The 26719-nt window shown below is 43.6% G+C and overlaps 1 protein-coding gene across 4 annotated transcripts in view; it reads right to left on the bottom strand.

Annotated features, from left to right (window-relative positions):
* The window catches only part of zfhx4 (zinc finger homeobox 4), a 93941-nt gene that overhangs the window by 22832 nt on the left and 44390 nt on the right, over nt 1–26719 (bottom strand). For all 4 annotated transcript variants that reach the window (XM_040044249.1, XM_040044247.1, XM_040044246.1 and 1 more), the window contains exon 6: nt 15319–15553. In XM_040044249.1, the coding sequence (XP_039900183.1) occupies nt 15319–15553 (235 nt within the window). The remainder of the gene's footprint in view (nt 1–15318; nt 15554–26719) is intronic.

The following is a 26719-nucleotide window of genomic DNA, read 5'->3' as shown; positions in this document are numbered from 1 at the left end:
AAAACCCAAACAAAACATGCTCATATTTTTTCAAAGCAGAGCAAAAAGCAAACAGATAGAAAAGCAAGTTTTAAACAGACGGACGCAGGAGGATAGAGTGGAGGAGAAAGAGATGTCTGAAAAGAAAAAATAGAGGACTAGACATATGGGAGATGGAGGCAATGAAGAATATATTGAAAGTGTGAGTGCAGTGTGTTTGTGTGCATGTGTATGTGTGTGTGTATGTGTGTGCCCTCTAGCTGTATAATGACCTGCTCTGAGACCACTCACTCCCCCTCCTGTCTCCCCCTAAGGGCCCATAACCGCCATGCCGGGTCATTATGTGCCCGGTGGAGGACTCGGTTGTACAGCACACAACAGTCGAGCAATGCCACGCCAGGAAACTGGACACGGAGACTCCAAAATGGCTGAATTCATTAGCTGGGTTGAGCTGCCTCTAATTTGCTTCCTTAGGGCTAGGACGGTGCTCATTAAAGGGGTAAAGGAGTAAAAAAAAAGTCTTGTTTTGCATTTTGTTTATCTTAAATCATGGATAACATAAAATTGGAGCATCAACTGAAACTGTAATTGCTGCCAAAGAAAATATACGATATATAAGAACTGCTAAAATAACAAGACAAAGAATCTGTTATTGTGTAGCTTGGACTGCGTATAGCAGGGCATTTTCAGAGTGTTAAGTCTGTCTAATAATGCAGGCTTGATACTGGGTCCATTTTATCTGTGCTAATAATGAAGCCTTAATGTTTTTGTGCAACACATTTGACTCCCGTGTCTCCTCAACTTAGGCATGATGTTGATGCTGATTTCTTCTTACAACTCTGGTCACGTCCCCTGTGAGACCATGTGTGCATATGTGAGCAACAGGGGGCCCTGTGATGTCACATTCCTGCGCCGCGCGCGTGGCTCTAGTTTGGCCTCTAGGTTTTAGGGGGAAAGCTTTGAAACATTACACCATCCCACACAGTCACAGCCACGCACACACACACACACACGTATACACACCGAAGCACACACACACACACACATAGTCAAGGGCCAGTGGTAATACTGCCAGAGTAATAACCTTACAGACTTACTGATCCCCCCCCTCCCATTCTCTCACCCTCAAATCTTTATTTACCCTACTCTCCCTCTTTATCCCCCCTTTCTCCCTCGTTCTCCCTGTACCTTTCCCCCCGAATTTCAGCGCGTTTAACAAGCATTTAGATCTTAACCAGATGTTGTTAATGTAGCATGTCTAAAATACTAAACATCAACCCAGCAGAGAGGGTCTACAGCTCCTGCACAGGGCCTGGGAATAACTCACTCACACACACCCGCACACGCTTTCCCTCTCTCCCCCTCACACACACACCTAACCATGAATATCTCTGCGTATAACACACATTTACTCCTACGCAGCTTTCAATGCATTTCATGCACATAAGTCCACAGCCCACATGCTAACATGTAAACACACCAGCACAAGCAAACACACATGTTTCCATCCACACTCTCAAATCCACCCACACTGAGCCATTTATTGTTAAAAACACGCAAACTTATTACACCAGCAAGAAAAATTTTATATATATATATATATATATATATATATATATATATTGTTTCAGGTCGACTCTGAAAGCCAGACAATAGGATTGTCACATTTAATTCGCTCCTGGTGTGAATGTCAATAAGTTGAACTGACAGAAAAAGCTGAAAAAAATGACTTTTTGTGTAAAAAATGCTTGTATCAGCAGCTCCAAATTTGCTTTGTTGTTGTCAATTACGACTTCCTGAGACTCTTCATTGTATTTTCTTTCGCTCAAATTGCTCGCTCTGCTGTCTTGCAGGCGACTAACAAAACACCTATTACTCTTTTGGAAAAAAAAAAGAGGGGGGAGAAAAAAAAATCATATGAATAAACATAGCCAAGATTAAAGGCTTGCATGTCTTGCTTGCTGCGCAGACAGAAACTGTTGTTTCGTGTTAAGAAGGGTTTCATTTTCAGTGCTGTGGGCACTGGGTGGATGGGTGTGTGTGTCTCTGTGTGTGTGTGTGTGTGTGTGGAGGGTGGTGTTAATGATTCTTTAATGGCAAATACAAAAAGGGTTTTCACAGGACAAAAATATGACTTCAAAAGTTTCAGTGGTGGATAAAAAAAAAGTTGCCCCAACACCTGGCCTTATACAATAGGCTAACACACCTACTGTACACCTCCACACGTGCACACACACACACCTGCATCTTACACAACAGCCATATTGCATTTCGGCTTTTTGAATCACCTTAGGCTGAGTAGGTGAACTGAGGAGGCGGCACGGCATGCTTACTGAGGGATTTAAGAATAATTTGAAAAGAAGATTCCTCTCCTCTGTTTCATCTCCTCCCGTCTCTTTCTCTATTCTCTGTTTCTTCCCGGTCTTTTATGATTCCTCGGGCCAATATTTATCTAGCCCCTGATTATAAACATCTGGCCGATAGGGCAGTCTGCGCAGCGGCAGCTGAGATGCGCACACATGCACGCACTTGGAGAGTCTCACACACATAGTGGAAATATCACACACACCTGCCAACATGAACCTGTCAGGTCCAGACCGGAGGACGGTGGGAGGGAGAAAAAGAGAGAGCGAGAGAGAGAACTAGGAGCTGAGGGTTAATGGCCTTCCCATCTCTGTGATAAGAATTCATTCTGTTCTATTACCAGCACTTATCTACAGAGCCTGCTGTCTTTCTCCTCTCCCTCAAACACACACACACACACGCACAAAACAAGGGTCCGAGATCGATAGATGAACCTAATGAAGAAAGCAGCTGTTTCTCGGCATACCTGCTCAACTCTATCAGCCCAACAAGATCTCCCTGTCTCATTCATCTGTCTAGCTATCCATCCATTTATCTATCTATCTGTCCATCTATTTTTCTATCTTTTCACACAGCTATCCGTCCATATACCTATCCCATCTGTTCCTGTGCGCCACCACTTACCCGTTATCTCTCCATCCATCACTACACTGGTAAACAAAGATACGAGCAGGATAGATATAGTTTTCAACTGACCAGACCGGTCCTTGTCATGTATTCAAGGTTCATTTATTTTCCGAGAACTAATACGAGGCCTGAAAACAGGGAATCTAATAAAATGGCTGCCATGGTTTAAGAGAATGGCTGCGTGTGTGTGTGTGTCTATGCTTAAAATAGGCCTGTGACGGGCAGTGGCCAAATGGATAATGCTTAAACAGATCTTTATCCTATTGGGCTACTGTCCCGTTTTTAGCTGCATAAAACCATCTGCTTTCAGAGCCACCAAAAAACAAGACTGTAATCCTGGATGAAAAACAAAGGGAAGATTTGAGTAGACAGAAAGGACAGATAAACGAAATGTTTAAAAATGTGTATTTTACACATATAAAGATGACAAAAAAAACCTAACCGTGTTTCCAGTCACTTTATTAATTTCAAATGGTTTTCGGTAACTGTATTTGTTACAGATTGCGGACTTCAGTCGAGCACCATGTAGCTTCCATTAGCGCTTAACCGTTTTTATATGTGACATGTCTTTTGTCATAGAGGCATGCGCAGAACAAAAAATGTGTTCATCATCAGGGCCTCTAATGTGTTAAGGTCAGAGAGGATGGCAGAACTCATAAGAAGCAACAGAAGAAGGGAAAAAAAATATCTTCAAGCCAAAATATTCATTAGGTTGCTCAGATTCATCTCCAAAATGACTACACGGAACCTGTAACACATAGTCACACATGTTCACACGCAACACACACACACACACATGCACAGACCTGGGCCTGGAGATGGTATTGTACTGCCCTGGAGATGGTATTCACAGACAGTTACAAATAAGGAGTGTTGGCTTTCCTCTGACTTTCTCAAAAACATGCAAAAAATGTCCATTTCATTACTGGCTAAACAATGTCATATGGGCCCCCACTGGCCCTAATAGAAGCAGACAAAGACAGAGCAGCACACATATGCTTCGAATAAATCAGATTACTGAAGGAGAGTGGGGAGAAAAAGAGCGAGAGAAAGAGGGAAAGAAAGAGAGACACCGCCAGACACTTAGAGGATTGATAATATTCCCTTTTCTTACTACTTCCACCCCTCCCTTCCTCCTCCTCCCTCCCCTCCTTCACTTTCTAAACTCCCCCAACCACCACCCCCCTCCCCCCAAGCAGGATCTGTTTTAGATTTGAGCCAGTACTAGAGCCATATCTCTACCTTATCTCTGCTAGCCGTCAGAAAACAGAAAGCACCATGTTTCCATGCATTAGACTCCCGGCCCCTGACACGCCACTTGAAAATCTCACAGCCCTTCAAAATGGCTGAGCAGGAAAATAAAACAGCAAAGATATCATTTAATCAAATGAAATGCAGGTTACTGGGGTGCATTGATATCATTTCTGGAGTGTGCTCTGATACAGTGTCATATCAAAGAAAATGTCAGCCGTGAAAATTATGGAAATGCGTTTTTGGCATCGTGACAACAAATGTCACCCAAAATCTCCCAAAATGAGATCACTGTTTGAGTGCTATAAAGTATCATTAGCTCTTCTTTTCTTTTCTTTTTTTTCCTTTCTTATTTGGGGGGGGGATCCATCACAATTTAAGGGTCTGTGATATTTTCACCCCCTGACCACCTCTGGGTATCAAACCCCATCAAGACATCCTGTTGTGTTTTTGGCTCCAATTACGCCAAAACACTTCTCGAATGACTGTAAAGGGAAATATTGATTCCCCTTAAAATTGTAACAAAAACGGAAGGGAAAAAAAATCACAGACAGGGTGTGGAATATATTAACAATATGAAGAAAAAGGAAAAATCAATATTCAAATGACTTCTTTTATTGATTTATAATTAAGTCTTAATTGCGGCAAAGGCTTGGACTTTCAAATTGCCTTGTGACAATAGCTGAGAAAGAAGATGGGGGAACATTATTGATACACGTTAACAGTAGTGGTCGCCCAGACATTGATTCTTCCATTTTGTGGTGCCTTTGGCATGCACGTGCAATCTAAATAGACGTGCACACACATACACACGTGCATATATAGACACATATATATACCTCTTTGGATAAACGCAACCCCACACCTAAGTGAACTTACACAGCATAATTAACCTTCATCCGGGAAAAGTCAGGACTGTCTTATCTGCAAACTTGACTGTGTATATGTGTGTGTGTGTGTGTGTCGGGGGAGTGTGCGCTTCAGCGTGAGTGCGTATCTGTCGTAATTACACCATTAGGTGTGGAACTGATTGACTTCAGATGGGGTTGTTAGAGGTATTATTCTGGACAAAATAAGTGAGTGAAAAGAATGTGTGTGTGAGAAGTGTGCGCTTATTTAAGCTTATGTACAGATTTTTAAATTAAGTATTTACCTGATCCAAACGCGCGTGTGTGTGTGATCACTTCATGTGCCTGAAGCCCATGTGGCCATGTAAAAGTGTGTTTATGCTCATATCTGTGTGTGTGCGCGCGTGTGTCCCCGCGGGCCTAATCAGGTATCAGATACCTTTTGTTTTGGGAGCTCATTGATGGATGAAATCTTTATCTGTGCTATTGATCAGGAGGGTGCAGGTCCTAAACTGTCTGTCTAGCTGCCTGCCTGCTCCAGCTCTAACAAGATTGCCAGGGCCGAGTATATCAGTTAACATTTAATCAATGGCAGCTTAAGACACTGGGGCTAAGGGAAAGAAGCCCACTGCTTCAGCCCCTGCCCCAAACCATTACTCTGGATTGAAGCTGAAAATACATGTGCATGTGTGTACGCGTGTATGTGTGTGTGTGGGTGCTCCAAATGATTACAAGGGATTGGGTATGGTTGATCACAGGTCTTCGGGGGACAGAGGTGTGTGTGTATACGCGTGTGTTTGTGCTGTGTGTTTACAGGCATGCGAGCGCTGGCTTGTCAATACATGTTAATATGTCAAAAACGCCGGAGGGCGCTGCTTGTGCCGCTCAGAAGAAAATAAGAAACTGAATGAAGTGGCTGATGTATAAGAAAATTTCCATTCAAATCATGTGAAGGCTTTCAAATTGAACACTCCTGTGCAAAAACACACTCACACACACACGCACTACAGCAGAATGATATGACATATCAGGCAATGCATGATTTTTTTTTTCTGCCTGGCTTGCAAAAAGCCCCCTGATGGTAAAATGCAAAAGAGGGGAGTCAGCAAAAAACAGAAATATGATCAGTTAGACTTTTTTTTTCCTTTGCTTTTTACATTTTTTTTTTTACCATCAGCTCATCTTGCAGTAAATGAAACCCCATCAGATCTAAGAAGCAGATCCTTCGCCGCCTATCTTCAGCTTTTTCTTTCGTTTTCGCGTGCATGATATCGCCATCCATCAGATCTCATTTTGTGAGAATTAAACATGCACTTACAGTGTTTGCCTATGCACCGTATCCTGGTGTAAAGTCCAGAATAAGTACAACGATGCGCGTGTGTGTATGTGTGTGTGTGTATGGGGGGGTTTGCTTTGACGGGGGAAGCCCCCACTCTCGTCCCTGTCTTTCGTCCAAAGCCTAGGAGATTCCCACCACCAAAAATCAATGTGTGTGAGAGCATATGTGCGCCTGTGTGTGTGTCAAGGTTTTGTAAGACAAATCTCTCCAGCATGCGCCGCTTTAGTGTTATTGAACCAGGCTTCGATCACTCGGCCACTGTGAATAATGCAAGGCAGGCTACTGCTCACTTACAGCTCAGGATGCTCGCGCTGGTGTGTGTTGAGTGTGCGCGCGCGCGTGTGTGACAGGACGGTCCTTTTTCCTTCTTGCAAATGCAACAGGGCAGTTCTTCGACGTTCCTCCGCTTGGCCCTCTTAATCTCGTGTCAGATACAGGAACTCCCACATTGATACTGGTCTTTTTGAGTGTGTGTGTGTGCGCGCGAGTGCGTACGCTGGAGGCTTCTTCAGTAGACGGGAAGAGCTTAACTCGAGCAGACAGCTCAGGCCTGCACTTTGACACACCCTGACTCATTACATACAGCCCGCACACAGTGGAATATTGTCATTAAAAAAGACAATTAGATATGAAGTCAAGGGAGCATCACTTGCACACATGGAAGCGCAGCGCAGGAAATATAGGTGAACACACTCGCCTTCATATCCCCAGGTATACGAAGCAGAGATATTAATAATCATGATGTTGCAGAGTAATTAAAATGATTCCAAATGATGAGTGTGTGTCTGTGTGTTTTGAGTGTGTGCTTGTCTGTTAATTAAGCTGAATGATTTGATATGACGTAAACCGCACTGCTTTAATGGTGTCCTATACTTGATGTGGCTTGAGGGGACAACAGTTGATGGGGCTATAGGGAGAGACAGCATGAAACACACACGCACAACAGATACAGCTGCTCATTGGCCCTGCCTAAGAGGAGCATCCCTTTTTCGACATAATTATCTGTGTCATCACTTATGAGGCAATTAAACAAACATCAGTTCCTATTTCCTCTCCCTCTGTCTCTCCTCTCTTCTTATTCTGGATCTCCTCGCCCTGCCGCCATCTGTGCTCCTATCCCTGGTCCTCCAGTCTATATAGTTAATCCTCTCCTCTCCTCTCCTCTCCTCTCCTCTCCTCTCCTCTCCTCTCCTCTCGCACATCGTCCTCCCCTCCTGTGTGACTCCAGACAAGGTTTCAATTTCAGCATGCTGATTGTCTCATTGCCGACTCTATGCATGTCTAACACTTACTGGCTCTCTAGGGATGGGCAATACACACCATAGAATGCCTATTACACTCCCACGCATTTCTGGGGAACGTGTGTCCATGTTTGTGTGTGTGTCTGTGCAAGGGGTGATGAGGGTGTAAAATGCCTATTACGCTGAGAGTCTGGTCTCTCTTACACTGGAGAGAATTCTCTGGCGCCTAAAGAGCAGAAAATTGCAACGCTCCTCTTCCTCACTCCCCATTAACCTGCTTTTGAAACAAAGGTCTGGCCAAGGTGTGTGTGTGTGTGTATATGTGTGTATCCCTGCCCATTAGACTTATGCACCAAGGTGAAACACCTTTTGCATCTAACCAAGCAGAAACAAAAGCATTTTTTTTTATGTATATAGCTTTTTAGATTTTCAGTTTTATTCAACTGCCTTGTACAGGCTACTTCTTATATACTATAATTTTACACAGCGAGAAAAACTTCTCTTCAGCCTCCTCTTGTCTCTCTTCAATCACTTGCATTTTGTGAAATGTATATTTTTTTTGCCCTTAAATGAACTTGTCACTCACTCCTTCCCTCCTTCTTTCGATCCTTTATAAAAGAAAAGGATGGCAAGAGGAGATGGCATCTCTTGAAGAGCCTCGAGATGACTAAAGCAGCGGGCATATTTGTCTAATTTGCACAAAGACATCCACATCAAAGCACAAATCAAGAACCATGCTCATTCAATGGATTTTTATCAGTCTATCCATTTCTTGTTCTTTTTTTTTTCCCCAGCACCCTCTTTTCTCTGTCACATTCCTCTTTCTCTCTCTATTTTCAGAATGTTATTAGGACATGATAAAAGCAAAAGGGATGTCATGACACAGGACCCCCTGTTAGCATTAGGAGGTGGGAGAGAAAACGAACGGGAGAGAGAAAGGGGGGGGGGGGGGGGGGGGGAGAGAAAAAAAAGATGAAAGAGATTTGTCTGGAAATGATTGCTCACAAGGCATTGATTCTCTGCTTTAATCTCACACAGTGTGCTCAAATTTCCTATTAGGGAGATGAAGAAAAGAAGCAAGAGGGAGATGGGTCTTATTCACATAGGTAGGGAGGTGAAACTTGGCATGTCTCTCGGAGCTTCTTTGGGCAGACAGAACATACGTTTCCCTTTTTCTGAAAAAAATCAAAGTAATGTCCAGATTAGCCCCATTGTTATTTTATTTATTTGTTTCTTTTCTTTTAAATGTAACGCCTTGCTTTTGGACCATTAGTATGCCGTAGGTAAGCAGTTGAGACAAAAAAATACTGTTACTGCTACTGTAATGCTGCACAGTCGAATAGAAACACACACGACAAGCCACTGACAGCCGCTGTAAGTGCAAAGCTTCCTCCGGTTAGAGCAGATTAGCCTTAGCCAATTGGTAATCAATACCTGCTATCAATTCTATACCTCCCATTGATGGATGAGGGAAGAGAAACTGAGAGGAGAGTGTAGACGGACACAAGAAAAGAAAACTTTTTGCAGAAATGCTGCCCAGTAACTATATTTCTTAATGTTCCTATTTTTTTTGCATGTGGCTGTGAGCGTGTGTGCGTACAGGCTGCCTTCAGTGTCCATTTGTGAATTGTATCATCGCTGTCTGAGATTAGTGGCTGCTTGGACCAGTGAGCGTATTGCCTGGTTACCGTGGCTCCGGCTCCACACAACCCTTCTCCCATCACTGGATTGTTTGTCTTAATGCTGTGTGACATGGGCCATTGTTTTGTCCATCTGTGGTTAAGAGTCAATGGACAGGGGGTGTATGAAGGGATTGGGGAGGGAAAAGAATAGACGTGAGGGAGAAGAAAATAAAGAAGAACAGGGGTGAAGAGGGTGGGTGCGGGTGGGGGGTGGAAAAGGAAAAGAAAAACAAGATGAGGAGAACAGCTAAGTGGTGAAAAAAAAATATGGGAAGACAAAGGTCAAAAGAACCTGAGAGTAAGGGGAAAACTTGCAGTAAACCTGTGATTTCAATATGGTCCTTGGACTTTGCATTCACCACTTCCCTTTCCAGGAGTCTTCGAGAGGCTTTCAGGTCCATATGGAGTGGGGGGCCTTAAGCTCTTTGTGATATCATTGACGTGAAAGACGTTCTGGCCCTGTGACGCCAGTCCCCTCTTCAAAGGGTTAAGTCATATTTAGTATGCGTCCTCAGAGCCCCACGGCTTTGTATTGTAAATAAGACTAATGTGGCATTGGTCAGGTATGCTAATTCAGATAATCAGCGCAATTTCTGCAAATTATAACTGTCAGTGTGTTGGGCACAGAACCTTGGCGGAAAACATGAGGGAACAATTTAGACGGGGTAATACCCCTACACCAAAGAGCTGCTCAACTCAAAGAAAAACAATCGGCTGAGCCCATACCGCCCCGACACACCATTGCAAAAATAGTTTATGGTGAACGAGGCACTTTTTTTTCTGAGGCACAAGTCGGGCTCCTGCCCATTTTTTTCTGTGTGCACACACACAGAGACCACAAAGTAATTATAATTTGCTTGGATGGAATTATTCAAAAAATGACCACATCTTTTACTCCCTCAGCCATAGAGAATATGGTTTTGGGAAATTTGGGGTAAATTGCTACTTGCTGAAAATATAATAATATACATATATGAATGTGTCTTATTTTGATTTGACAAATGATTTAAAATGCAGAGTATTGTCTCCAACTAATTGCACGGCAATAAAAAGCTACATGCTTTACAAAAATCCTCTTGGGCAAAATCACATCGCTCTCATCAGAATAGTCCCCCCTGTATTTGTATTCGTGTTGGACACATAAAATAACATTCCAGGTTTTTATTATGCGAGGAATGAATCCCATCTGACTGAAATCTGTGGACTTTACCTTTTACAGTATGTAAGTAACTTCCTGTGTCACGGTAAATGAAGAAGAAAAGGTCAAAAATAAATGACTGCATTTAATCATCTGGATGTGAGCAAATCGATATGCATTATAACTGGTCGGCTTAAACTATCCAGAGCAGTTCTAAATGTACATATCTAATAGATGAATGCTTAAAGCTGTTCCTAATAAAGGGCTGAAGTGTCCTTTCATGAGCTAGTTATCTGGTTTCACCCTCTCCATTCTACAACTTAAAAGAGAAAATGGCCACTGCTATGCTAACTCTAGTGGTTTTGCTAGATCTGGGTGTGTGTTGCATCCTTTCTCTCAGTCCTCTGGCCATCCATGAATGTTTATGTAATGGCCACAAATTACTGAGACAAACCCTGAAAATAGACTTCTGTCTGAGGAGAGACCTTTCCGAAAAAAGACAACCACTGGAATGGCGAAACCATCCCCACCACCCGAAGGAAAAAAAAACAAAAAACGAGGCATAAGATGAATAAGTGAAACTGAGGGAGGAGGTAAAACCTAATACCTCAAAAGTTTCTTCAATGTCATCACATCGAAATGCTCTTTGGGATGCTCTTTCCCACATTGAAAATGGGATGATTTCTTTTTTTTTCTCTGTGTTTTTTGGTTCCTCGACTTAGCTCAGACACAATTCGACGGCGTGCATTTTACAACAAGGAATGTCTGTGCGTTCGGAAACAGGCAGGATGGCACACTTTCCCACTGGCCGTGCTTCCACCACCTCCTCCTGCTGGAAACACGCACACAAACACGCATCTATATCCACACTCAGCCACATATATATGTGGATAATAAGAGTCCATTAGGCTCAGGTTTTAGCCTACAGCTGCTATGTAAATGGTTAGCACTGCTACACTAATTTAACTAGGACCAAAAATGTCCTAGAGCCTTATCACTCAGAGAAAACAAAGGGCTCTGGACACACTCGCACGTGCACCCACACGCACATGATAAAAGTGTTGCTGGTCTAAGTCAGAAGAGATCTTTTGTTTAAAACAGGGATTCAGACAAAGAGGGTCTTCTCCCTCCCTCTTTAATGCATGTCGGGTGACGGTGGTTGGGGTCGGGAGAGAGGAGGGGGTTTACAGAGTGATGGAGATGTGCGGGTGGTGGGGTTGGTGTTGGAGGGATGGATGACAGGCTGGATTCTCAGACATAATTACCTCCATAAGATCCCATCTCCCTTTCCTTTTTGAGAGGGACAGAGGGAACAAGGAAAGGAGAAAAAAAAAAGACAGAAAGTGAAGTATGCAGAAAAGGCCTCATGTTTCTGCTTGGTCTGGCTTATGAGGAGCTTTACACATGATGGAGCACAGGGCTAATGGGCGAGGAAACACATAGAAAAACACACCCATGCTTGCACGCACGCACACACACACGCCTCCTGAAAATGCTCTTTGTAGTTAAACAAATGCTCAAACGGTCGAGAGATTCAGAGCTGGCAAAAAAGGGAAAAAAAATCGCTGTAACAACTAAGCTTCAGAGGTTGTTAATTTCTCAAAAAATCCAGCTAAACAAGTTGTTCAAATTATCAAACCGATGATGGAATACCCATGACTCGCAATCTGTCATATTTTTCTTTTTTAGCTGTTTTACTAAACAGCTCCATTCAGGACGTAACTTCATTACAGAGCGCAGAGAAGTACAAAAAATATCTAATTTTTCTAATAACTTTTGGACGACCCTCAAAGCAAAATGGCCTCTAAGTCCTCCATGTTGAGAGGCAATTCATTTATGCCCGCTCTTCTGATGCAAACTGGCATTTTTTTATAAACTCAATTTTCTTGATCATTTCTAATTGCACACAGAGAGGGACGGTTTATCTCAGAAATGTGGACACAGTGGGCTTTTTGTCTCTGAAGGATGCAGTTGAGAGGTTGCGGTGAAAAGTTTCTGCTGTTTAGGCCGGGAGTGCTAACTGCTGCACATGCAAGGGTGCAAGCGGGCAAGCGAGCACAGAGTTCACTCGCTTCACAACGGTATTTACCAAAGGTAAAGGCGTGAGTTGGCTGGGCCCAGGTTACGAGAATTAAACACTCAAGAGGACAACAGAGACCGACAAGTTCTCAGAAAAACGCAAAGACACACAAATGCACACATACATCGGCAAACCTACGCATTTACAAGCTCACAAGTACTGCATGTACACTCCTGTCTTTGTTCAAAACACCTATATTCTTGCGGTGTGTCTCTCCAGTACCGTATCCTTAATTAGGCCATAAAATCAGCATCAAAATTGTTTAATGAAAGCCATTCACATGTACATAAAGTCCCAAGCATTAGAACTCTTATTCCCAAATGAGCCTATAATTATGTGGCTTGGTGCCAACTCCCAGGCTTTAAGAGAAAGATACCGGTCAGCACTTAAATTAATCTTTTTCATACCAGTCTCTAATGAACAGAAAGTGCTCGAGTCAGGAGTTGTAGCCCAGAAAACTAACAGCACACGAATACACAAACAGAGGGTCCTTAAACTGAACGTTGGATGAAAATGTTACCTACTATAAAGCATTTTCCATTGCTGAAAAAAAAAACCCCATTCGCATCATATATCACTGCGGGAGCAATCGCCTCTCTCGTAAGGCGGGCTAGCGTGTGATGCTAACAGGAACTATTTTGTAATCGGTTAAAGAAAAAAAATCCTAAAAATAAACAACAAATACAACAACACGGATTTTATTAGCAAACTACAGAACAAGAACACAAGCCCAATTTATTCCACTGACTCTCAGTGTTTGATCTCTCCTTGACATGGTTGTAACTTCGCTCACTGCGTACACCTGCCAAATACTTATGGGCTACAAGGAAGTAGCCTTTGAAACATTTGCCACGTACCATGTGAAAGAATACCGTTGTTCAGAAGAAAGTTATATAGAGTGGGCAAAAGAAGGGCATCCAGAAAAGTGGCTTAGCATTTTGGACGGTGCCAGCGTCCGCTTAAGGTTTTACACTATCTTCCTCATGGAAATTCACCATGTGCCATCTCAAAGCCAAGGTATAAAATGAGGGTCCAAGCAACAAATTTAGTGCGTTTTAAGAGTGGAACATTGGAAATTTGGTGCAGCGGCCAAATATTGCTTTTGACAGGTTTAAAACCTGCTTGGGCGCGTTGGTTTGAGATTTAAAAAGGGAAGGGGAGGAGGACAAAAAAGAAAAAAAAAACGGTAAAAGGCCTGGAGAAAAAAATGGACAGGAGCTGGAGGAATAAGCAGGACAAAGAAGGAGAGAAAGAAAGAGAGGAGGGAGGGGGGCAAAAAAGAGGAGATGAGAAAGAAGGGGGGGGGGGGGGGGGTTGGTGGCTATGTTAAAATGTAAGGTAATGATTTATCTAAGCATGCTTTTCTGCTGCACCCCAAATCTCACCGAAACTTTGATCCATGTGTAATTAAAACCAAACATTCACCAGCAGCAGTCTCCACTCCAGGACAGGGAGCTCGTCTCCTGTTAATGTGTGTGTGTGTGTGTGTGTGCGTGCGTGCATGTGTGTGTGCGCTAGGACTCACATATGTTTCTAAGCGCTGGGCCCCCATCTGTTTTGGGAGTATATGTACAGTATAAACAGGACACTTTGGGGAGCGCAGATTCATGGTGGAATACACATGAGCTGAGACACACACGCACACACACACACACCTAAACACACACACACAGACAGATGTATGGGCTAATGCTATGCTGGAATGCTCTTCAAAATGTTTCCCCCCCCCTACTTTCCCCATTCCCCCCTGCACTACCACCACACCCCACTCCACCCGCTCCTGCAGGTCAAGCAAAGCAAAAACAAGTTAAGCGCTCATTTTCTCCCGGCAGCATTAACATAGGGATGACTAAATAATGGACCCTGACTCTCTGTCTTCTGGTTTAAATTACAACGCAGCCCCCTCCCCTTACACCCTGCAACCCCTTACCCACCATCCAACCCCCCACTCAAAGAAAAACGATTAATCTTTTTTTTTTCTTTCTTTCTTTCTTTTTTTTTGTCTCTCTGAATGTTTTACAGTTCTGTTACACTTATTAGCTGCTGGCAGGACGGAGACTCTTAAATGAAAGCCAAATTGCTTTGGTCATGAGAAAGGAAATGAAAGCTCACTCCAGGGAGAGACTGTGCAGCCATAGCATACATGTGTGTGAGTAACGTATGTGTGTACAGGCCTTTCACTATGAGATCCTCCCAAGGTGAAATTTCATAAGCTGACTTGCCTGCTTGGGATGTCCCCGTGCACGGGACACTGTGTGTGTGTATGTCTATGTGTGTGTGTGTGCATGTTTCAGATATAAGAGCAGCAGCCTAATAGGAACAGTATGCTCATTTTGGAGAGATTAGGAGGAATGGACGGGCCTGTATCGAGAGACGTGATCTGGATATGAAGGCCAAAGGAAGGAGGGAATGAAGTACGGAGTGAGAGAGATTTGACAGAAGAAAGAGAGAGTGATGCAAGGGAGCGAAGAGATAGGAGGAGTCTAAGGAGTAAAGATTGAGGAATCTGACTTCAAACAAAGAAAACTGACCACTTCAGCTAATATCAAGGTTTTAAAAATCTAAAAAAGAAGAACAACAAAAATAAAAATAAAAGTGGAAGCCAATAGAAAATGTTAAAGTCAGGCCATGTGTGCACTCCACCAGAAAAAAATAAAAGATGTGACAAAAAGTTAATCCCCAAAGTATTAACTGAAATAGCCTTAAAACTAACAAATATTCTTAAGTATCACAGTTAAAGCAAACAAAGTAGGTTGAAAAAGCACAGACCTTGGCTGCTGGGGCACTCCTTGACATGGAACAGCTCATGAAGGCTCAGCCCATCCTCATCTCCTCCCAGGCCTTGCTGGTGCAGCTGGAGTTTCCTCAGTCCTTCGTTCTGCTGGTGGCGAGCTGAGCGGGCGTGCTGCACCAGGTTGAGGCGGGCCTTGGTGGAGTAGTCGCACAGCGTGCAGTAGTAGACACATGACTCCGGGCTATACGAACTGTCCAGCTTCTGCAAATGCTGTGGAACAGAGAAGTAGAGAGTCTGAAGGTTAGATGCATTCACCTTTTAGGGACAGTTCAAAAATTTCAAAGCAGGAGCAACTTCATTGTTTTTGTTTTTTTCCGGATATCTTTGTAACATTTTAAACTTGGCCAGAAAATCCTTCCTTCTATTATCCTTCCAGTTGAATTCCAAAAATTCAAACACCCAGAAATCCCACTTGCCTGGTTCTAAAAAAGCCAAAAAAAGTCAATAGTCAGCATTTCAGTCAGACCCATTATTGGCTACAGTGGTATTATAGATATTTCTGAAAGAAAAATACTAGAGAGCAAGATTCCTGACTAATGGCTCTTTTATATAAATCTACTGCACAAGTAAAGATCTTCAAGAAGTATATATTTAAAAAAGGTATAGGCATAAAGGCAAGATATAAAAGGGACAGACAAACATGAAACTACCAAACAGAAATAGATGTAACTTCTAAGCAGCTGAGCTTAGTTTAAAGACTAACATTTCCAATTAACTGGATATTGTCTAAGTAATGCAAAGACAGAAGCCCCCCCCCCAAAAAAAGTCAGACAAGGTGTTGAGTTCAGAACACCGTTTTTGTCTTTAACATGCACATTGTCCAGCTCTCCATATTGTTAGCAGCTGCAGGGGTTTCTCATTCAATGTGTGCTGTCAGTTGCAAGCCCCTAATTTCCACTTGCCTCTTTAATGGCATTGCAGCCATGCAAAGCTACCCCCTACCTCTTGCCCTGCCCTTGGTGCATGTAGGTGCACAAACACCCACACACATGTACACACACACACACACACACACACAGGCATGCACGCACAGCCCCCATCCCACCTTGCCCTACTCCCATACACCCAGTCAAGCCAAGCATATCAAGTGTGCTTCTGTTGTTGCTGCCGGGCTAATGAACAATGCACAAAAACAAAAGACCAGGCCAAGCTTTTATTATCTGATCCTCTGTGAAGGGGAGAAGAGAGAGAGAGAGAGAGAAAGAGAGCAACAAAGAGAGAGAGAGAGAGGGGAAAAGATAGCATGGCAGAGACACAGGGGTGGCTCGCAAAGGTTAGTTTATACTTTGTTAAGATTTATTCATACAGCCATGTGAGAAAGAGGTGCAGGGTTCTGTGCATGAATTAATGCAGATAATGACAAGTGTGCATGTGCTAGCCCTACTGAGTCTCTCACCTCTTCCTATAGGAAGACGTTTCATTCTGGAAGCAAATGAAAAGTTAGCCAGGTAATATTTCCTCCAGAGTATAGTTGCATCAAGCTATATGGAGCAGGAAGAGAGAGAGACTGGAAAAATGAATGTATGTGTGTGTGTGTGTGTGTGTGTGCGTGTGTGTGTGTGTGTGTGTGTGTGTGTGGTGGGAGGAGTGGGTCGCAGGTGTATGAGTTCTAACCACCCCCCCTCCTCCTTTGACAAACAGGGATTAGCAACATAGCTACAGCCACTAACACATCTTTTCTCTCTGTCTCTCCCTCTTTCTTTCTTTTGTAGGAAATCTTGCGAGGTTTTTCTCACGAGACGGTGGGACGTCCCCTCGCAGTCAGAGGCCCTTTCAGAAGTCTTAAGTTTTAATTAAGTCGGAGTTGTCAGAAGAAAGCTCCCCTAGTCCAGAGCTCAGGGCCATTAATTACAGCTATCTTTGTTTCTCTGTGAAAGGAGGCCTCCCTCGCTCTTTTCTCTCTCTCTCTCTCTTTCTCTTTGCTTCTTTTCTTTCTTCCCCTCCCTACCTCGCAGGAAAACTGGGCTGTCGAGCCTCACTGTGGAAACACACTTTTGCTACGGAAGCAAGCACGCATATATCACATGCATAAACAAGAAAGTGTGACGTCATGGCTTTTCTTTCAATATGAACTTTTCAGCGTTTCTTTATAAACACTGGCATTAAACAGGAGGTGCTCGAAGTACCTTCTGTTGAAAACGACCTCTCAAAGCAATGCCATATGCTATACAGCATATGCAAAAGCCCGTGTAGTTGCACACATTCTGACTGTCATTCATCCTCTGATCAATTAGGACAACCACAATATCAAAACAGGATTAGCTTGGAACTGGTTCTTTCTGAGCTTAACCGTATCTGGACATTTAAACACACTTTTATTTTAACGTCATTCTGATAGGAATGGGGCCCAGCTACAGTTGAATGAAGCTGAAAGCGGGGCTCTTAGAACTGAATAGAAAACTGGTAATCAAACAAAGCCTTTCTTTCCTCTTGTGACAACCTCGAGAAGTACGTTAAGAACAGCCCCATATGAAGACCATGCTAGAATTGGAAAGTGTGTGAGCACACATGGCCATAACAGTTAAGAGTCTTATCAAGAGAGGCAGAGTTTCAGAAAATACTTGATGGCTTAAACTGGTTCCTAATGGCAGTAGGAGAATTGTAGCGCTTGTGGCCTCAAACACCACACATCCTTTACTGCTGTAAGTTACATCGTAATGTTTTTAGGATGTGAGGCTTCAGCTGAGAGAAGCTGAATGATATACTTTAGGGTTGAATTGGGATGCCAGATAGGTTTAGACCTAATATTAATTCTTCCCCCATCAGCACATTCCAGAGGGTTTGTTTAAGACCTAAACTAGAGGGCTGTCTGTCGCTCTCTGGCACTCCGCAGGCCTGAAATGCAGGCGGTCTGGTGATCACAGGCCAGAACATCCATGATTTATGAACTTTTAAAGGAGCACTTTGACTCCTGCCAGGCGTGGGCTGTGTAATGCATATTCAAACACACAAACACACTGTTCCTGCTCCTGGGTTTGTGCCCCCGTGTGTCTACTTGCAATGTGCATGTAATTTATGCTGCTGCTGATCTATATGTGTGTATACGCACATTCGTATCATATCGAGCGTCTTTGCGCAGAATGGCAAAAAGAGCCATCCTTGTCAATATGGCACCTCTCCAGCCTGCCTGGTGGTTAATTGTTGGGGATTAGTGTTTGGCAAACAACCAAATAAGCCAACACTCCCTGTGGGCCAATCAAAATCAGCTACACAGCACTCCCTGGGTGGATCTAAACAGGGCAGAGACATCTCTAGATGGCAAAGGGGGTACATGCACACACATAAAACCCCTTTCAGTCATCGAATATGCCACATTGCTGGCTTTATCAATATGTTATTGTCAATTGTCAGTATCAATTCTAATAGTGTGACTAGCGGTGAGAGAACATTTAGTACTCTCCACTCAAGCTTGATTTAGACTTCTGCGGGAAATCTACGTCCTAACTTGCGTAGTGACCGGAAATTCCTTTAAAAATTTCTTTAATTTACCGCAAATTTACTGCAAACGTCCACGTCACTACTGCCTGACGTGTAGTTACATTTATAGTAAAGCTGACATATGAGAGCAACAGTGGCTCTCTCAGTATGTGTTTCTCTGGTGTTGCAGCAAGTGATCGTTACCGTGGACCCAAAAAGGGCTCAGACAGAAAGCGAGAGACAGAGAGATCCCTCTTCTGGTCAGGGAATTGCAAAAATATATCATTGTGGCAAACTGAAAATAGAAATGCGTGTGAGGTAACATTTAAATATGTGCATGTTACTGTTGTGTTGCAATATGTAGATATATATGTGAATGTTACCAGGTTTGAGCGAGTGAAGACCGAAAGCGACCAGGGTGCTCACTCAGACATTAGCCGACACATTAAAACACAAGGAGTGCTTGTCTGACACACACACACACACATCACAATGTAAATTACAATACTCAGGACTTCCCATTCGGCTGTCAGAAACACAAGACAGTCAGTGCTGTCAGTGACTTACACACACACACACACACAGATGCAAAAACACCCTGGGACTTGTTTTTGGGAGAGGGGAGGAGAGTCAGTCTGACAGGTAAAGGAAGCTCCCTGGTGTAGCAGTTTGCTGCTGCTGCTGTGTGTGTGTGACTGAGGACGACAGAGGACTGCATTCATTATGCAGAATGAGATGTTTACAAAACACCTTTCTCACACACAAGTAAACACGAGAACACACACATCTTCCCCTCGGCTCGCTGCCTGGGTTTGCGGGGAAGGATAGCGGCGCTGCTGTCTCGTATCCATTTGTTCTATCTGGGGTGACAAAGCTGCCTCATTAACTGAATTCTTAATAAGCCAAGCCAAAAGACATCTCCTCACAACTTCTTTTATCTCCCTGTGCATGTACGAGTACGTGAAAGAGCGCGTGTGGGTATAATTTCAATCCACCGTTTCTTTTTTGCTCTATGACTGTGCGAATGTGTGCGTGCGTTTTTTTATGCATTAGTAATTTTAACTCCACATTTTTTTTGATATTATCTCATAAGTATTTTTTGCGTCTGTCTATAATTTCAGTCGGGCGTTTTTTCGTGTTGTTTTTTGTGTTTTTTTGTCTTTGCCTGTGATTGTGATGCGTTCTCTGGTAACGTGGAAAATAAATTCAAAAGTAGAACCAGGCAGCGGGGTTGCATTTTTCCTCCATAAAGCAAATGACAAATTAGAGTATTCGGTACAAACAGGACTCTTTCCTGTCATTAAGTGTAGAAACAGGCAGCTAATGAATACATGCTGAAAGTGAGAGGTCTCCGCCACAGCGGTTATGCCTTAATAACCGGTGCTGTGTGCATGTGTGTGCGTGCGTATGTAAAGAAGTGCATACATTCAGTTTTGTTTTTGATTCCTCTGAGAGTGTGCACATGCATGCAAATGTACACCCCGCACATTGTGAAAATAAAAACCTCTTTATATCTTTTCATCTGTATCTTCTCTTTTTTGGGGGGGAGCAGGGAGTTTTGTTGGTTGTACCTTTCCCCCCCCCCTTTTTTAAGAACGTCACCAGCCTCCAGTGCTATCCCCTGGGCCCCTGAGGGCCATCAGAGACAAAAACAGCCCCACTTGGCCCAGCAAACAACAAAAGCATGTATTGTTCCTTGAAAGTATTTTAAACACATACCAGTACTGCCTGGAAGGCTGCCAAGTGTAGAATTCCATCAGTGCTACCAGCTCCCTAACACATGTTACTGCTAACCGACACTCAGCCCCCAAGACATAGATGTAACGCAAGATTGCTGCCAATGGATTCACTGGCAGACTGCACTGCTCAAAAGACTTGCGGAGAGCCCAGGTATGTGCCACCTTCCTTCCACAGATAAAGAAAACAGAGGCGGTGGTAGAGAGTCAGCGTCAGTGCTGCACAGACACAAAAAATAAATATGCATATAGAAGTGCAAAAAAAAGTGCTGAGTGCACATGCACCAATTTACACACACACTCAGTGTGCGTCTGCAGTTACCCTCTCCTACAAAGCCACAGTGTGTAATCTAAAGATTCAACACAAGGCACTCCCAGCACACCTGAATCCAACCGACTCGACCTTCTTTTATTTCCTGATGGTCATCTTTCCTTTGCCTCCTGCCCAGGCTCTCATTTTCATAAATGCAAAAGAAAATATTTCCAAGAGCTAAATTGGCTCTCCTGTTTCTCTGGCTGCTGGCAATCACATGTGATCACAGCTCTGGGGCCGATCCATGAGGTGCAGGGGCCTGTGGATGAGCTTAGCTTAGGTCACCCAATAATAATAAGCATTCATCTCATAATCACTGCCAAGACAAATAAATGAATTATCACAATGAGTCTTTCATACGACATTTTCTCCACTTCTGTGCTGTCTCCCTGTCTCTTTCTCTCCCTTTCTCTGTTGCTCCTTACTTGTTCTTTCTTTCTTCACTTAATTTCTTCCTTCTTTACTATTTGCAGACAAATAGCGATAGAAGTTTATAAGTGCACGGTGGCACGGTGGTTAGCACTGTTGCCTCACAGCAAGAAGGTCCTGAGTTCAATTCCACCATCAGGCCGGGGTCTTTCTGTGTGGATTTTGCATGTTCTCCCCGTGTTTGCGTGGGTTCCCTCCGGTTACTCCAGCTTCCTCCCACCGTCCAAAGACATGCAGCTTGTGGGGATAGGTTAACTGGATAATCCAAATTGCCACTAGGTGTGAATGTGCGAGTGAATGTGAGTGTCAATGGTTGTCTGTCCTTGTGTGTTAGCCCTGCGACAGACTGGCGACCTGTCCAGTGTGTACCCTGCCTCTCGCCCTATGACAGCTGGGATAGGCTCCAGCGCCCCCCCGCGACCCTGAAAAGGATAAGCGGAAGCGGATGGATGGATGGAAGTTTATAAGTGAAGTGTGCAACTGACATAAAGATCAATCTGAAGTTCACACCTACCTGACCTCTAGTCTCCCTCCTAAAACACAACATTGCTAAATTATAACACAATTAACTTCTTCTTGTCCTGATCAGTGGACAGCAAGGAAATTAACGTGTAGTTTCAAAAATTGCAGATTACAAAAGACAAAGACACCAGAGCAGATCTTCCTTACTCACTTAAGCTCAAGTGTATGTGTGTTGGGTGTCTTGAAAGCCAGCTCACCTCCATCCCCCATGAAAATGGATCAGTATTTACATTAGCATTAGATTTAGACAGCATGGCTCAGCCACTTACTGCCTATTAGCTATCCTGACCTTAGCCCATTAGGGTCTAAAAGCCCCCCGCTTGTCTCCATCACCACCAGGTGAGACTGACCAGACCTCCCTATTTCCCTAAACCATTGTGCCACTGATTTTATCTTTTCCACCGACTCAGAGTAGGAGACAGATTGTGAAATGCTGAGAAGAAGATCACTGAAGTGCTAGCATGCTTGTTAGCCTGTTATATTTTATACTGCCAGTGTGCTAAGACTTTCGGGTAGGGCTCATCTTTTTCCATTTTCCCAACACACCAAGATGCTTTTGGGGAATCAAAGCAAGTTCTAATTGACAGGGTCTACGAAAAACACGAGTAAAAGGGTTCCAAATCTGGGACTTTAGCTCATTTACCTGTATCATCAAAGACGTTTGCGCTACACGGTTGTTGTTCTGTTTAACTGAAACTGAAAAGGAAGACAAGGTAAAATAATTTTGGTGCTAAAAGGATCAGTGACTTTTTGCCAAGTTTGTTTTGCTTTGCTCTGCTGGTAGTGGGGACTTGCTACAAAAAAAATATCTCCAAGAGAAAGTGTGACAAAAGGAATGACAGGAGCATACAGTGAACAACACTAAGCGAAAGATTTGATGATACACGGGGTGAAGAAAATCTGTGACAAGGAGAACAAAAGAACAAGAGATGGAAAGAGAGCGAGAGAGAGAATGATAGGGAAGAATCTAGACGAGCGTAGCTGGGTTCAAATCACTAATTACACATTCCTGAGCCTGTGAAGGGGAGTATTGTTTTCCAGTTAGCCCCTATCCTGTCGCATGGTTTCACTTAGCACAAAACAAAAGGTACAGGGAACAAAACACAAGCCTAATACCAGGCCCTGCTAATGACAGAGAAATGGGAGAAATTATCCTTGGGGTGGATCCTCGTGAGAAAATGGCTAGTGATTACTGGACAAAAGGGAGTTCATTTTGAAACTGTCACAAAATGGCAGACTGCCTGCTTCTTTCTTCTAATGGTCGTATTTATCAAATAGATCTGCTTTTTAATGCTTTTTTGATAGACATATCACTGTGCCCATCTACAACTATAGATTCTACATAGTGGTATATATAATGAATAATCAACTTCATAACAAAGAAGCATACAATTGTCCTTTGTATGCTTATATTACACATTCCAATTTAAAAAAAAACAAAACAGTGTCAGGTCTTATTCCTTGGAAACGGTATGAAAATGTGGCTTGTTGTGCAGAAAGGCTGCGTCCAGGTGTGTGTATGTTAGGCTGGTCTGTCTGCCAGGAACAGCACAATGAATGTACCTCTTCAGCAGACATGTTTTGCATATTGCCACAGGAAATCAGGTGCCTTGCAGGTGACCTACAACGTGGCTCACTTGATCCGCCGCTACTATTTTTATACAGAGTGCGACCATTTCTTTAGCAGTCGACATCAAAACTCTCCCAGTTAAACAATTTGGAGATATGTCACACAAACTCAGTCATTGAGCCCCGCATTTGCCAAGCTGGGTTCTTCTTTTGCTTCTGTTCCAGCAATGAAGAAGACTACCAATTTTTGCAAGAGACAAGGGGCGGCGTGAGGGTAAGCTGATAGCGGTGGCAGCACTGGGCAGAGTTGCCTAGCTAGTAGTGTTTGCCCAGGCCCCAGCCATCTAAAGGAAGGATATTGTTTTCCCCTGAAAAAGCCTCAGCCGCAGTCCGCATACCAGCGTCCACTCAACATACCAATGGGCTCTTTGAAGATTACTCAAATGTTTGCCTTTGTCCCCCCTCCCTCTGCTCCTGCCCCTAGTCCTATCCTAAACTCCTGCCAGAATGAGGAAAAGAGGAGAAAAGGGCAGCGGAAAAGGGAAGAAACAAAAAAGTCTGACTTGTATCTTCAGAAAACAATTGAAAAACGATACCGTCCTCTGCTGCACTCACGATACAAAATGGCTTCTGTAAACGACGGGCAGCTACTGAAAGGAAATAACAGCGCTCTGGCAACCAGCACAGCGAATCCAGACACAAACAACAGAGAAGAGCGGCGTAATAATGTGTGACAGGTGAGGCACAAGGATCCAAGTCTCCCACCTGTCTGTCGATAAAGTGTGACATGCTTTTACAGGCACGTGCTCGCAGTCAGAAGTGAATATCATGATTCGAATCGGTTAATTTAACTAAATGTGCTGGAAACTACCCTCCCACCTCCACACCCCACGCACCCCCCAATACACACACACACAAACCACATTAATCCTGAACAAGTAAGTGGGCTTTCTATCAGGTCTATTTCAAAGCATTAGGGATTACCTCGCAGAAACTAAGCTGCTTGAACTCACAGGAGGTCAGCGGTATTGTGCTGCCGCAAAGATGGAAGGCCAGTGGTAGAGACGGATAGACAGCAGGACAGGTCAGCTCCCCTTTCTGCAGCTCTCCGGCAACATCCCTAAATCCTTCTCCCTCCTTCTTTCTCTCCCTCTTTTCATCCCCGTCTCCCTCTTTCACCGTATAATCGAATATCTCCCACTACTTATCTATTCACTGAGCACCTAATGGTTAAAATCAATTACAGCTGGAATGCTGAAATACCAAATACGGGTCCACATGCTGATAATGACACAAAGAGTGTGAGAAGGAGAGAGACGGCAAAAGAGAGAGGGAGAGAGGGTGACTTGGGACCGTTCCAAGGGAGTAGCACAATTACCTCCAATCGATCGATTATTGATTTGAAGGGCGTTGAGGAGTATTTCAGTTCAACTTTGTCCATATCAATATCCTGATAGCTTCATGAGAGGGAAGAAGCACGGCTGCCTAAATACCATTTTTAAGCTGATGTAACGTTTTAGACTATTTCAAGAACGGAGCTACAAAAAAAGAGAGGCTACGATTTTTCCTGTCAGCTTTCTTGCAAATTAAGCGCACATTTTTAATGTCAGGTGATTTCAAAAGTAAAGCTAATGAACTTACACAAAAAGTATTTATCTGATCTCTCTGCCATGTGATCTGTCTGAGGCTGCTCTGATCAAATCAATGCATCAAAAGTGGAGACAACACGCCCCCGAGAGATCATGTTTGAGCTCATGCGCCTTCTTTGATTATTACTTTGTTTTCAGTTGTTTTTCTTCTTCTTCTTTCTTTTTTTCCCCCTAAACAAGCTTGTGTCTTTGTCCTAACAGGATGATCAAGACCCAAGAGAAAAGCGAGGATAGGGCGGAGTTTGGGATATTTAAAAAAAAAAGGTTAGAGGAAGACAAGTGTGTGAGTAGGGGGCATGTGGATGGAAAACGGGAGGAGGGAAGTGTGTATCTGAGCGTCTGTTGGGATATAGTGAGGGTGGGAATGTTAAGACGAGGGGAAAAAGACAAAAAGGAAAAGAAACTTCTGGTAACTCCTTTGTTCCCACATCCCAGCAATGCTCCCTTCCTTCTGGTGGTCTGGAAGACACTGACCCCCCCCACTCCTTCTGCACACTTCACAATCCCCTCCCACCCCCCCTTCTGCTATCGTTCCCATACCTGTCAGCCTCGATCTGCTTCACAGTCCCCTGCACATGGACGCGGCCCAAATGACCCACACCTCAGAGGGGTGCGAATGATTATGAAAGGGATCACATCTAGCTATTAATATGAGAAAACCAGCTCAGTCTGTTTTTCTGTGTCACACACAGAAAAAAAAAACACACGCACATGAACACACCTAGTCAACAAACTCATCAAAAAGTCAAGAATTTGAGGTAATTTAAGAGGGGAAATTAAACATTACATATGAGTGTCAGTCAAGAGCTGGACCAAAGCTGGACATTACGCACCCACACCCACAGATGTGTGTATAAACACTCGTGTTCTGCCGACCATCTGGTAAAGGCGTTGGAGGGAGAAGGGGCGAAACTCTTATTAATATCTATGAGGATTATTTGGCAGAAGGGGGGAGGGTGGGGAAGCCTGTCCATTCAAACCTCTCCGTCAAACAGAAAGCTACAGCTACAGAGTTCACACACACAAACACACCCGTGCACACACACCTGCTTTTATGCTTTAATTAGCCGCTACCCTCCATCCTCCCTCCCCCACCCACTTCACCACCCCCGGACCTCTGAAAGATTTCTATTGTAATCTCCATGCAGGTGAAAGAGGAGATGATTTGAATAATCTACTAACTGGCATCAGGAAAAAAGAAAAAGAAAGAGGGACGGATAACCTTTCTGGCAAAAAACAACAACAAAACAAAAAAAAAAAAAAAACCACACAGAGGTGAATTAATTTATCTGCTCAGGTGCTGAACTCTTGTTGGCATCATCTGTCTCCATGACAGAATATGAAAATCTATATCTAGCAGTCAAGTAGCATCTAGCGTGAAGTGGCTGAGAACATTCCTTTTTGAAGAGAACAGCAACTCTTTAAGTCTGTCTGCGAGTCTGAGACAAGGACGCTGTGATCAAGAGCCTGTGTCTGGAACAAGCGTACACGGGCTCAAGTGGGAATGGTAACTTGATGACTACAATTGTGAACGAGTGCATCTCTATGAATGTATGTAACGCTATACCTCTTTATGGACATATGAATTTAAGAGTGTGCGCGTGTATGTGTGTGTGTTATAAACGGTGCCATGCATTTGAAATAGATCCAGTCTCTTTTCTATTCCGGGTACCAGCACAATGACTTTTTATGCAAATCTATGGGAGTCAATCTCCTGTCCATTTCCCCATCACACAAGTCC

The sequence above is a fragment of the Simochromis diagramma genome, unplaced genomic scaffold (genome assembly GCF_900408965.1).
Source record: "Simochromis diagramma unplaced genomic scaffold, fSimDia1.1 OVJJ01000602.1, whole genome shotgun sequence".
NCBI classification, from domain to species: Eukaryota; Metazoa; Chordata; class Actinopteri; order Cichliformes; family Cichlidae; genus Simochromis; species Simochromis diagramma.
This window is presented reverse-complemented; position numbering and strand designations above follow the sequence as displayed.